Source organism: Botryllus schlosseri, chromosome 3, assembly GCF_051294905.1.
Source record: "Botryllus schlosseri isolate E-star chromosome 3, Bs_hap1, whole genome shotgun sequence".
NCBI classification, from domain to species: domain Eukaryota; kingdom Metazoa; phylum Chordata; class Ascidiacea; order Stolidobranchia; family Styelidae; genus Botryllus; species Botryllus schlosseri.
This window is the reverse complement of record NC_137238.1, coordinates 24193300-24207548: the sequence shown is the minus strand read 5'-3', so window position 1 is coordinate 24207548 and position 14249 is coordinate 24193300. Positions and strand designations below refer to the sequence as shown.

At 38.5% G+C, this 14249-nt stretch overlaps 2 protein-coding genes across 26 annotated transcripts in view; one reads left to right on the top strand and one right to left on the bottom strand.

Annotated features, from left to right (window-relative positions):
- The window catches only part of LOC145436166 (uncharacterized), an 86464-nt gene extending 72804 nt beyond the window's left edge, over positions 1-13660 (top strand). For 9 of the 25 annotated variants that reach the window (XM_080313471.1, XM_080313472.1, XM_080313466.1 and 6 more), the window contains 5 exons: positions 10082-10162; positions 10994-11035; positions 11562-11642; positions 12402-12446; positions 13173-13660. In XM_080313471.1, coding sequence (XP_080169597.1) covers positions 10082-10162; positions 10994-11035; positions 11562-11642; positions 12402-12446; positions 13173-13177 — 254 coding nt within the window. In that variant the 3' untranslated portion in view covers positions 13178-13660. Of the gene's footprint in view, positions 1-1537; positions 1580-2114; positions 2199-3701; positions 3789-4422; positions 4467-4977; positions 5059-9804; positions 9847-10081; positions 10163-10993; positions 11036-11561; positions 11643-12401; positions 12447-13172 lie in introns of all 25 variants that reach the window. The other 16 variants (XM_080313469.1, XM_080313463.1, XM_080313458.1 and 13 more) reach the window with 11 other exon arrangements.
- The window catches only part of LOC145436173 (uncharacterized), a 297258-nt gene that overhangs the window by 178321 nt on the left and 104688 nt on the right, over positions 1-14249 (bottom strand). The gene's annotated exons all lie outside the window — the stretch shown is intronic.

The following is a 14249-nucleotide window of genomic DNA, read 5'->3' as shown; positions in this document are numbered from 1 at the left end:
TTTCGTGCATTAACATTAATTATAGAGTATTATTTTGGAAATTTGGGCAACTTTTTCAAAAAATTTTCGCGCTGCGCGCCATTTCCTGGTCGTATATTTCTTGCTTATTGTATACTCTTCCTCCAAGAAATAATACGCATGAGGTATAGAAATGGGCATCTCGGCGTCAGCCATTATCACACCATGACGCACCAAGACATATGAAGTTTCAGGCCATGTCACATGCGACTCCGAGAAGTGTGCCAGAACGAAAAAACCTTGGCGGAAAAGGACTGCCTTTATGCTGACCGACTTCGATATATATGCGATATACATATATATTTAATTGTCCATAGGCGCCTAAATGGCTGGTGCCAAATGTTCCTGTTCTGTCCAATCAGAACCCCACAAATAAATCCCAACTCACAGAGAAAAATTAGTTGCCAGTGCAGAAATACCAATTTGAAATCGTGTGCGTCTTTTAGTTTAGTACGTATGGGCGATTTGAATATCTTTTGACATAGCAGACAGGCCACGAAATGTCATTACGTAACGAAGTCATTATACCCACGGGTCCGCCCGAATATGTTCAATTATTATTTACGGGCCCTACATTTTCCAAGACACCTCACTCAGCTTTACCGGTAAATCTGAATACATGAGCAGAGAGAGGATAAAAAATTGACAGCAAAATTTATGCAATTCCCGATCATATTGACCGATTCAATCATGAATAATAGAAATTTTTCGCGCTTGGCGAAATAAACTGACTAACTAAAGAGTCCAACAATTTGTGCTGAGAAGTAGCGGTAGAGAGGTATCGGGGGAGTTGGGTCTGGGGGTGCAGAAGTTTGCTTTATCGCCCTATGGAGGGGGTCAAGACCAACGTATAGGCGGGGCTAACGAAGTGCTGTTACGGTCCTTTTGGAATCAAGTCGGAGAAATCACTTTTTGTTAGTCAACTCACCAAAATTTAGTTGAAAAAGTGTAATTTCGAGGTCGAGCCGTAAAGTTGACCTTTTTTCTTAGTCAACTCGCCCCTGATTTCAGTCTGTATCCCCATTTTTGTGTTCCCAATATTTGGGGGGCGATGATCGGTGGGGAGTTTGAAAAGGAGGCGATGAGTAGAAAAAGGTTATGAACCACTGTTTTATAGCATGTTCAGGTTTTAATCCTATTTTAAGATAAATGTCGGCAATACATATTCGTGGGGCTAAATTATACAGGAATATTGAAAGATTGTCGGACGCCTGCGACCAAGAAGAGTGCTGCATAAAACAGCCATTTGCGTCTCTTAAACTCTACATTTAAACTCGACTAACGGTTTCTAACAAATTATGAATCCGCATGGCCTACTAAAAAAAATCACTTCCACTCTCTGATTGGTTACATATATTTATACACAACAATAAAGCAAGACATGATTTCAATCATTAAGTTACCATGTTGACGTCGGGGATTTGGAGGGGCAAAACATCTTTAGTCCTATCATGACTACGTCCCGCATACAAGCTGCTCTTCCATTGAGTTTCGCATTAAATTTCAATTTTTGTTACAGCTCCTTTTACGACTTCAACAACTTCGACGGCAATAATTGCTGGTACGAATTTACTCTATATTTATATTTACAATTTTATTCATGCTACCAAGAACTTTATGTTTCGTTACAGAAATTAGGAATAAACTCTTATTATTCTTGAAATCGAGTGTCCCTATTATTTCAACCCATTTGTCTATCATGAAATTTGCTGATTTTTTGTTTAAATCGAAGTCTGAATCCAGATATAGAATTTATTAAATGTCACATCCATATCCAAATCCAAATCTGGAACAGGCGAAGAATCAATGCTCTCCCCTATCCATACTTTATGAGAAAAACAGCTGTAAGTTTGGAATAGTTCTGGTCCCTACAAACCTTTCGATAAAATAAATTTTGTAGATCGCTTATATTAGCTGTGTACATTGTATAGTGTACATCACTTAATTTCAATATATGTAACTTGATTTGTCCTTGGACTAAGGTGATAGTGTAATGTCATGTGATAGTGTCTATTGCGTCCGAATCATATTAGCAAATGTCCATATCTTCCCACAAAATAATATTAGGCCTAATCGTATGATACTGGTATCTTTAGCAGATGAGAGCGACACCGCATCTTCAACCTACCCTTCGTCGACATTGTCTTCAACTTTAAAATCGACTACTACGTCGACAACCGGTAAGATGTCTTACAATAAGTTGTGTGGTATTCTTTTTTAAAAGTATTTTGCATGGTGGTAACACATAAATTCCGTCTAGCCCCGACACTTGCAGAAAGTTGGAAATGTTGGACTTCGCCGGCGTTGAACATGAACCAAGTTTCCAATTCGCGGTTAAATTTTTAAACACAGTTTTTTCTAGTTTACGATTAATTTGAGTTTGACTAAATATTACTATGACAAGTCTATACTGCATTTTCAGGGATTAATCCTATATAACGACAATTGTTGGCAATACATTTTTCATGAAGCCAAATTACACAGGCATTTTAAAATTTCGTCGGTGGCCTACTACAAAGAAAGAGTGTAGTTAACAATTATCAGCTACATGAAACGGTCATGTACGTCACCCAGCATGTCAATTCTCGAGTCGAAACACAAGCAACTACTCCTAAGTATATACTAGTCCATCCTCGTGATTACCGGACCTATCGATCTCACCTTCCACGACATGCCACCTTATTCTTTGTCGCTTGCTATTTTCCATACTATCTTCTTTTACTTTCCATTCAGTGTGCATGCCCCCTCTTTATATCGTCTAGCTCTAGGCCAAAGTGTGTTTGAATCCATAGACTACTCCAAGTCACTTCGACACCTCCCTGTCTTTTCACTGTGTTGCATTTTTGTGGTGTTATTGAATTGATAAAAATTGCTAATAAACCAATGATGATGATGATGATTCCAAAATGTTACCTCAAAATCCATGGCCTTGTTTTTCACTTGAAGACTTTAAGTTCTATTCTAGCAAAACCGTTATTCGCAAACAACTGAATTGGCAAACACGGTGATTGGTTGGTTAAATTCAGATATGGACCATTAACAGAGTTGCTCTAATAGCGATATAGGATGGCATATTTCTATGTTTCCCTTTGTTTTGGTCGTAATCTGACGTTATCCCTGCGTATGCGTTGCGAGGAATACCAGAGATTACCAGAATTTGGTTCATTAATATTAAATCGCGAAAAGGTTTTTATGCAGGTAGGGGCAAATTTTGAGTCAGACATGTAACACTTGCAACCTTGGATATCTGAATGATATTTTTGTTGAATTATTATACTCTTCACGTAACCTGCAACGGTTTGGCACTGGCGTTTTCGCTTTTATGAATAACAAATTTGTGGTAAATTTTTCGATAAAACTATGAATTCAATGTGCAATTTTTGCCTTTTCGCCAATGTTACCGACGTGTTCCTAATGGTGATTAGGGTGAAACTAGAAAACCACTGTCGAATAGTCAATTAGGGCAATGAGCATGCTCGCAATTTGCTCTCTTGAGGGATATTTGATGCATGTATTTCATACTAAAACTCTGAACATTGGCTGGAAATGTGCTGGATAATACAAGCATTTACTGTAATTGCTTCGCGGACCATGGATGAAATCGTCTGGCGGGGCGGGTGCGGCCCGAGGGCCGTATGTTTGACATCCCTGGTCGAATTGTATGATACCGGTATCTTTACCAGATAGAAGCGCCACTGCATCTTCAATTTCCCCTTCGACGACATTGTCTTCAACTTCAAAATCGACTACTACGACGACAACAACAACAGGTAAGATGTCTTACAATACGAGGTGTGATTCTTATTCAAATGTATGTTGCATGGTGGTCACACATGAATTCCGTATAGCCCTGACACATGCAGAGAGTAAAAAATATTAAACTTCACCTCCGTTTAACATGAACGAAGTTTACAATTCGCGGTTCAATCTCTAGATAAGGTTTTTTAAGTAGGTTGCGGTTATTTTCGGATTGAACAAATATTACTGCTACACGTCTTTATAGCATGTTCAGGCTTTAATCTTATATTAAGATAAATGTCGGCAATACATATTCGTGGGGCTAAATTATAGAGGAATATTGAAATATTGTCGAACGCCTGCGGCCAAGAAGAGTGCTGCATAAAACGGCCATTTGCGTCTTCTAAACTCTACATTTAAACTCGATTAAAGGATTCTGACAAATTATGAATCCGCATGGCCTACTAAAAAAATCACTTCCACTCTCTGATTGGTTACATATATTTATACACAACAATAAAGCAAGTCATGATTTCAATCATTAAGTTACCATGATGACGTCGGGGATTTGGAGGGGCAAAACATCTTTAGTCCTATCATGACTACGTCCCTCATACAAGCTGCTCTTCCATTGAGTTTTGCATTAAATTTAAATTCTTGTTACAGCTCCTTTTATGACTTCAACAACTTCGACGGCAATAATTGCTGATACGAATTTACTCTATATTTATATTTACAATTTTATTCATGCTACCAAGATCTGTATGTTTCGTTACAGAAATTAGGAATAAACTCTTAATATTCTTGAAATCGAGTGTCCCTATTATTTTAACCCATTTGTCTGTCATGAAATTTGCTGATTTTGGATTTATATCGAAGCCCGAATCCAGATAAGGAATTTATTAACTGTCGCATTCATATCCAAATCAAAATCAAAATCAGGAACGGTCAAGAAATCAATGCTCTACCTATCCATACCTTAGGAGAGAAACAGCTGTAAGTGGGAAAGAATTCTGGACCCTGCAAACCTATTGATAAAATAAATTTTGTTCCGCGCTTATATTCTGCCATGTACATTGTATACTGTACAACACTTAGTTGCATTCTATATAACTTTGATATCGCCTATTGTCTATTGAGGTCGAATCATGTTGTCAAACGATCATATCATCCCTTAAAATTGTATTACGCCTAATTGTATGATGCTGTTTTCTCTGACAGATGCAAGCGTCACTGCATCTTCAACCTCCCCTTCGATGACAATGTCTTCAACTTCAAAATCGACTACTACGTCGACAACCGGTAATATGTCTTATAATAATGGATCTGGTAATCTTATTTGAAGGTATGTTGCATGCAGGGCCGTAACTGCCGCACCCAAACCCTCCAATTGGGGGGGGGGGGTCCGAGCTCGAAGTGGGCCCCGAATTTTTCGGTGAATTAGCATAAATGATGGAGTATTTTTTGAAACTTCAAGCAACTTTTTAAAAAAATTTCGCGCTGTACGCGATTTCAAGTTGCCAAATGTTATGATTGTCGGGTAGGCCTACTCTTCCCCCAAGGTATAATACGCAAGATTCATAGAAATGGGCACATCGGCGTTGGACATGACCGCGCCACGACGCACCAAGACATATACAGTTTTAGGTCATGTAACACGCGACTCCAAGAAGTGTGCCAGAGCGACCAGCAGCGAGAAACCTTGGATAAAAAGGACTGCCCTTATGATGACCGAAAACTTCGTTATATATAAGCTACGAAATACATATAGGTTTATTTGTCGATAGCCGCCTAAATGACTGGCGCCGAATGTCCCTGTCTTGGTAATCTGAACCTCACAAGACAAATACCATCCCGCAGGGTAAAATTACACGCCAGTGAAGTAAATACCAATTTGAAATCGTGTGATCTTTTAGTTTAGCACGTTTGGGCGATTCTATATTTTTTGATACAGCAGACAGTGGGTCACGAAATAACATCATGTATCGACGTCATACCAACGAGTCCGCCCGTCAGAATATTTCGAATTATTATTTACGGGCTCTACAGTTTCAAAGACACCTCACTAAGCTCTACCGGTAAATCTGATTACGAGAGTAGAGAGGACAAGAAATGGATAGTAATATATATGCAATTCCCGATCTTACTGACCGATTATATCATGAATGATCAAAAGTTTTCGCGCTTAGCGCTGGCTACCGGAACAGTGCAACTGTAATTTCGTGGCAAAAGTGAACAACTTGATTGAGGGATCGGTTTTTCACCCTATGGGATCCCATGACTCAAGTTTTTTTTGGGCCTGACGAAGTGCTGTTTCGTTCCTGCCAACGGGTATACACCAGAGTTGAATGAATTGCAATATTTTAATTCAATTACAATTACTTCCTTGCATGTTTCATTTACATTACAATTACAATTACTGTCAAACATGTAATTAATTACAATTATAATTACAATTACAAATACTTTTAAACAGGTAATTGATTCTGTAAAGAGGTGTTCTTTGACAACCGTAGCGACGCAATTAACAACAATCTCAAGCTATTCATGTTTCATTCCTGATATGTAAAATACCCTTTATTTAAAAAAACTCGAACGTATTCGAACTATTCCTAATCCTGAGTACTGACAACTACAAGCACAGAAATTTTTTTCAAGCGACTGTTAAGAACCAAAGGTTTGAGCGACTAACTGCGAATAGGCTACAGGACAGTCAATGAAATGTAATCAAACGATTAGGCTACTCAGAGCTGAGTCAGGATAATGAAATGTAATTGGTAAGGTGTGAGCGATAAGGATGATACCAATAAGTGCATAAAATTACAATATATACAAAAAGAACAAACCTCCTGGTAACTGAGAATTACAATATTTTGGTTCGCATTTACATTTTCACTTGCTCGGAACATGTTAGATTGGATTTGATGAACATCAGGGTGCGAAAAGTTTCTGGCCCTAGTACATTTGGCCGAGATTGGAGGTAAGATTGGGATAACATCTCTTCAAATGCGTGATCAAGTTTGATGAAGCCTTGGTTGGAAACTTGAATTTCTTTGCTTATGTTGCAACAAGCCTGGTTTAAAAAAAGATTTAAAAAAAACTTTGACCGTGGTGAAGGAAATGGTTCAGCACAGGTTTCAGAAGATTTTATTTGCTGTTCATCCATTTTTGAAATGTTAAGATTTAGTTTAGCCCACTGGTTCTCTAACTTTTTTTAGACGCACTTTATGACAGTGAATATTTCGAGCCCCCCTTATCGTCACAGCACACAATGAAATTGTTAATATATATATACAAGATATATAAGCAATTATGATCATATTGACCAATTCAGTCATGAAATATAGAAATTTCTCGCGCTTCACGCGATTAAGTAAGCAAGGCTGACTCACTAAACGCCCCCCCCCCCCCCAGGTATAAACAGCGTCATATTGACCGATTCAGTCATGAATTATACAAATTTCTCGCGCTTTGCGCGGTAAGGCAAGCAAAGCAGATACACCAGCCGGATAGCCAATGAAGAAACAGCGTATACCCAAAGCAATCAGCGTATAGTCGCGGGGGGGTCTGGGGCCGAAGCCCCCCAGAAGTTCGGTTTACCACCCTACGGGGGGTCCAAGACTAAGGTTTTTTGGGGGGCTGACAAAGTGCTGTTACGGCCTTGGTTGCATGATGATCACACATGAATTTCGTTTTGCCCCGACACTTGCCGAGAGTTCAAAACATTAGACTTCACCTCCGTTGAACTTCAACGAAGTTTCCAATTCGCGATTAGGATTTATAAACCCCGTTTTTCTAGTTTACGGTTATTTTGACCAAATATTACTATGACACGTATATACAGCATGTTCTGGGTTTAATCCTATATAACAGCGGTCGGGAACCTATGGCTCGCGAGCCATATATGGCTCTTTTGTGTATAAGATATGGCTATTTGCAAATATATACTTTTTTACTGAATTGATCGATATTGCAGCAACTTGTTTTAAATTTTTTTCGCGACCATAATAATTATTCTCGTGAGCACATGAACATGTCTTTGAGAGGTACAGACAATGTCGTCTTCAGGGTTACGGAGTCGGACAGCTCTTTTCAAAATCAACAAATGTAAATTACTGTCGCGCCAGCGAACAATATCACTCGCGAATACGATGTACCCGACTCGATATCTTGGATTGCATGATACGTTGATTGATTAAAGTCACCGTCTTCCCGATCCACGGCGCGAAATGAACTGCCGTGGAAGTGACATTCACAATTACAAACTCGAATTACAAACAACGCCATAGCTATCCACGTTCTTGGTTGGTTAGTCGCTTTGTAACACCAGCGATAAAATGTTGGCGTGCAGCGCAACGTTGTATGTTCTCGCCGAATGCTTTGAGAATTGAGAAGACGATCAGTACATAGATTTTCGGGATCAGTGCAACAGCAGGTACATTTACTATAAATTGTAAGCTATTTTAGGGTTACCATATTTTGAAATCTGGAGAGGACACTTTTTCAAAATTTTCAGACTTGCAAAACCGGATGTAAATCCTGAAAAAACGTTACATTTTTCCCACTTTGTGGTCGGTTGACTGAAAAAAGGGTCAACTGTCCGGCTCAGCTCCCGAAATACCCGCCGGAGCATTACTTCAGTGCTGATTTACTGTATCGAAGTCGATTTTTCCATATATTTGACCAAAATTCTCAAAAAAGAGGATAGAATCTTTTAAAAGAGGACATTTGGGCGTCCTCCGAGGACACTTTCAAAAAAGTCAAAAAAGAGGACAAATCGTCTTAAATGAGGACGTATGGTAACCCTAAGTTATTCACGATGAATGACGGTATCAATGGCAAGGTTTGGCCTTTCTGAGTCTTATCCCTCGCATCGGGCTGTATTTCCAAATAACAAATATGAAAATCGCCTAATTCTAAGAGGACAATGTTCAAAATTCATTCATTCTTTACCATCGATAAAAAATACCAATAGTAATTGAAATTTCCACAATTTTCGTTCACTCATCCTGGCGACAGGTGACGAACTGCCTCGCTTGCCTCCCCTGACCCGATGTCACTGATGTATCACACCTTTCATTGGGTATATACTGCTGTAGTGACCATGTTTGGCTGGACACTTACGCATATGATCATGCGGGTTGTGGCATTTAAAAGGAGCATCACGACAAAGCTACGTTCTCGTAACTAAAGTTTTGCATGCTCGAATAAGGTTACCAGCATGGTACGGACGAGCTTTTACAAAGAAAATGAGACGCACACGAAGGATCCTATGTTGTGGGTAAATATAAGTGCTATACCATGTCGTCACGAATTTTTAATTGTGACGTAACAGTTGATTGACATGTATAGCTCTTGGGGAGTTAAAATGGAAAAAATTGGGCCAATATGGCTCTTTGGACGAAAAAGGTTCCCGACCACTGCTATATAACGACAATTGTCGGCAATACATTTTTGATGAAGCAAAATTATATATGCATATTGAAATTTTGTTGTAGGCCTACGACCATGAAGAGTGTTGGAAACAATTATCAGTTACATAAAACGGCCATGTACGTATTCCAAACTCTACATATAATCTCGACTCGTAAGGAATTATGAATCTGCATGACCTACTAAAACATTTAATTGGGCCATGGAATCCGTCATTCTCACTCTCTGATTGATTACTTATATTTATACACAACATCAAAGCAAGACATGATTTCAATCGTCATTTCAACAAATCTTGACTGGTGACAAATCTTGTTGATTGACCTAAAGAGATACTTATCCATCTGTTCGCCGTTTCGCATCGTGGGCAATGCATTTTGATGGGGCAACCTAAACTCTCCACTGCATTGTCTGGGGGTAGGAGGTTAAAACTTCATTTTCGTAGTGACGTAACGTCATGCCAAACCGTTGGTATATAGTTAAAATGGATGAAGGTACCATGATGGCGTCGGGGATTTGGAGGGTCAACAACACCTATAGTCCTATCATGGCTACGTCCCTCACACAAGCTGCTGTTTCATTCACTTTCACATTAAATTTCCATTCTTGTTACAGCAGCTTCAACGACTTCAAGAATTTTGACGACAATAATTGCTAGTGTGAATTTACTCTGTAATGATATTAACAATTTCATTCATGCTACCAAAATCCGTGTTATTCGTTACATAAATTAGGATTAAATAACCATGACTCATGAAATCGAGAGACCCTAATATTGTGACTTGTCAGTTGAAAAGAATTTTAGACGCTACAGACCATTTGATAAAATAAATTTTGAACTGCGCTTATATTCTGCCAAGGTCTAATTGTAAAATGCCGGTATCTTTAACAGATAAAAGCACCACTGCATCTTCAACCTCCTCTTCGACGACATTGTCTTCACCTTCAAAATCGACTACTACGACGACAACAGGTAAGATGTCTTACAATAAGAGGTGTGATTCTTATTTAAACGTATGTTGCTTGGTAGTTACACATGAATTGCGTCTAGCCCGGACACATGAAGAGAATTGAAAATATTAGACTTCACCTTCATTGAATATGAACGAAGTTTACTATTCGTGGTTCAATTTTTAAACAAAGGTTTTCATTCTAGTTTGCAGTTATGTTCGGATTGATCAAACACTTCTATGACACGTCTATATGGCACGTTCAGGGTTTAATGCTATATAACGATTATTGTCGTCCATACCTTTTTCGTGATGCTAAATTTTATATGAATGTTGAAATATTGTCGGATGCCTACGACCAAGAAGAGTGCTGCATAAAACGACCATGTGGGTCTCCTAAACTCTACATATCATCTCGACTAACGAATCCTAACAAATTATTAATCCACATGGCCTACTAAAAAATTTAGTGAGCCATGAAATCCGTCACTTTCACTATCTGATTGATTACATATATTTATACAGAAAAATAAAGCAAGACATGATTTCAATCATAATTTAAACAAAGCTTTACTGATGCCAAATCTTGCTGATTGCCTAAAAATATATTTATCTACCTGTTCGCCGTTCTGCATTGTTGGTAGCGCATTTTGATGGGGCAACCGAGATTCTTCATTTTTGTAGTGAAGTAACGTCATGAAAAACCGTTGGTATACAGTCAATACGGATGACGTTGCCATGTTTACGTTGGGGATTTGTAGGGGCAACAACACCTTTAGTCCTATCATGGCTACGTCCCGCATACAAGCTGCTCTTCCATTCAGTTTCGCATTAAATTTCATTTCCTGTTACAGCCCCTTCAACGATCTCAACAACTTTAACGGAAATAATTGCTGGTACGAATTTACTCAGTATCTGTATATACAATTTCATTCATGCTACCAAGATCTGTAATACTCGCTACCGAAATTAGGATTTAACTTATGATTCATGAAATCGAGTGTCACTATGATTTTAACCCATTTGTATGTCATGAAATTTGCTGATTTTGGATTTAAATCGAAGTCCGAATCCAGATAAAGAATTTACTAAATATATTATCCATATCCAAATCCAAATCTGGAACAATGCTCACACCTATCCATACTTAAGGAGAGAAACAACTGTAAGTGGGAAATAATTCTGGACCCTACAAACGTTTTGATAAATTAAATTTTGTATTGCGCTTATATTCTGCTATGTACATTGTATACTGTAGAGCACTTAGTTGCATTCTATATAACTTTGATATTGCCTCGGACTAAGGTGATGGTGTAATGTAACGTGATACTGTCTATTGAGGTCGAATCATATTATCAAACGATCATATCATCCCTTAAAATTGTATTAGGCCTAATTGTATGATGCTGTTTTCTCTAACAGATAAAAGCGCCAGTACATCTTCAACCTTCCCTTCGGCGACATTGTCTTCAACTTCAAAATCGACTACTACGTCGACAATAGGTAGGATGTCTTACAATAAGTGGTGTGATTCTTATTTAAAGGTATGTGACATAGTGGTAACGCATGAATTGCGTCTAGCCCTCACACTTGCAGAGAGTGGAAAATATTAGACTTCACCTCCGTTGAACATGAACGAAGTTTCGAATTCGCGGATATATTTTTGTCCTCCCTTTATTCTACTTTACGGTTATATTCGCTTTGGCGAAATATTACTATGACACGTCTATACAGCGTGTTCAGGGTTCAATCCTGTACAACGACAATGGTCGTTGGCAATATGGCTAAATTGGATAAATTATAGGTGGGCACACAAATTTAGTCGAAGGTCTATGGCCAACAAGAGTGCTGGAAATAATTATCATATATAAAACGGCCATCTGCGTCTCCGAATCCTCACATACAATCTCCACGCACGAATCCCAACAAATATTGACTCCCGCAATTTCGCCCTCCGATTGATTCCATATATTTATACACAACAAGAAAGTAATGCTTGATTGCAAACATGATTCAAACAAAATTTTCGTGATGCCATATCTTGTTAATTGACATAAAGAGATGCTTATCGATCTGTTTGTCGTTTCGTATCGTGGACAGTGTATTTCAATGGGGCAAACTAGATTCCCACTGAAATGCCTGCGGGGAGAGGGTTCAAGATTGATTTTCCTAGTGATGTAACTTCATTGAAAACGATTGGTATATGGTAAAAATGGATGAAGTTACCATGCTTCAGTTTTCAGTTAAGAATTTTTGTTACAGCTCCTTCGACGACCACAACAACAACTATAACGACATTGAGTGCTGGTATGAGTTTATCCTATATTTATATTTCTATTTTCAATAATATTCCCGAAATCTGTATGATTCGTCCCAGAAAATGGAAATAAATGCTTTTGAATCACGAAGTCGCATGTCGTTACTATGTTAACCAATCCGTCTGTCAGCAAACTATAGGTTGTGAAATCCCGATTCATGGATCACCATAGCAGGGATCAGGTTGGCGTAATAGACTTTTTCTTAGTCATGTTGCTGATTTTAATCGAAGTATGAATCCAAATCCAGAATTTATTGGAGTTCGTATCCATATTCTAATCCAAATCTTTAACAGTCTGGAATTCATTCAAATACTTCCTTGAAAAATAATCTTCTTTTAGAATCCGAGTCCGAATCCGAATCAAGTTTCGAAAAGACGCAAATCCGAGTTGGGCCTGGTATCCGACCTAAATTTTCCAATCGGATTTCTCGTATCCACTTCTCATATCCCATATCCATTCTGAAAATCCATTTGAAAATTTAGTACATCACATAAGTTCCGTTAATTCTAATGCAAACTCAACCCCCGTCCGATCTCATGTGCACATAATATTCCCTTTTAACCCACGTCGTACGGTTAACAGTCGCTATGTATCAATTCCACAGTATTACAGGCAAGTGCAACACTGTTACGCCTATAGTAACACGTGATTCATTATGTCAATAAAACGCGGAACTATGATAACCTTGCAACCTTATATTTTTTTCCTCCTGCAGGTTAATCATCGAAAGAATCTTCAGACACTCCTGATATGGATATTTTCACAATTAAATCATCATCCTCGTTAGCGACAACGACATTTTTCAGTTCGTGTACCAGAATCGGTATCAACATCGCTTGTAAAAAAGAACGCTGCAATCAGTAATCGATACATTTGAATACGTGGTACGTGACGGGCGTTGATTGAAGAACGTACGATGTTTCTAGCGCCCTCTCTTACGGCAGCGCGTGCTGATATTTACTTGACACTATATGCTTCATATCGTGGTCATGCTTACTGATTTTATGATTTTCCTATGGCCACAACGGTTCCATACGAACAATGATGTTTACTCGATTGGGATTTTAATGCGATCGTGTATTTCCATGAGTTGCAATTCTTAGTTTCGATTCCGGGATGCATCGCGTATTTGAAGGCAACCTTCAGGTACTCTTTAGCATTAAATGCAATAAAAATGCGAATGCTTTCCTACACAGCACATGCCGCATTCCTTCCGCTGGTCTCCTATAAGATAGGGTTACCATGCTACCATATTTTGGAGTCGGGAAAGGGGGACACTTTTTTGAAATCATAACACTTAACTCACCGGAATTGAAAACAGCCGATGGTAAAATATTGACCGGGAATATTGTTGTGTTGGGCATTTTAGACTAAAAAGGAGAACATATTGTCAAAAAGTGGGACATTTGGGCGAAGGGAGGTTATTTCTTCAAAACGAAGGACAAATCCTCCTTAATGAGGAACATGGTAACCCTACTATAAGATTCACGTTTTAACTACGAACATAGGCCAATGATCAATGGGGTAGTTGCGCTATGCAGAGAAATGACGATGGAATCTTCGTATATGTCATATATATATATTAAGATTAGAGCAAAGAGGCGCTTCAAAATAAGGCAGAAGGATATATGAAGCTCGGTTTCAAATCTTCTCGCACTTGCGCACTTCCTTCAAGTCCGTCGTTTACTACTTTTTATCCCCCTCGACGTCACTAGAAAAGCGGTTGTCAGTGGCGAGGTAGGCTTTTTTTATTAATAATATCTTTATTAAAATCATGTTATGGTCCTTATAA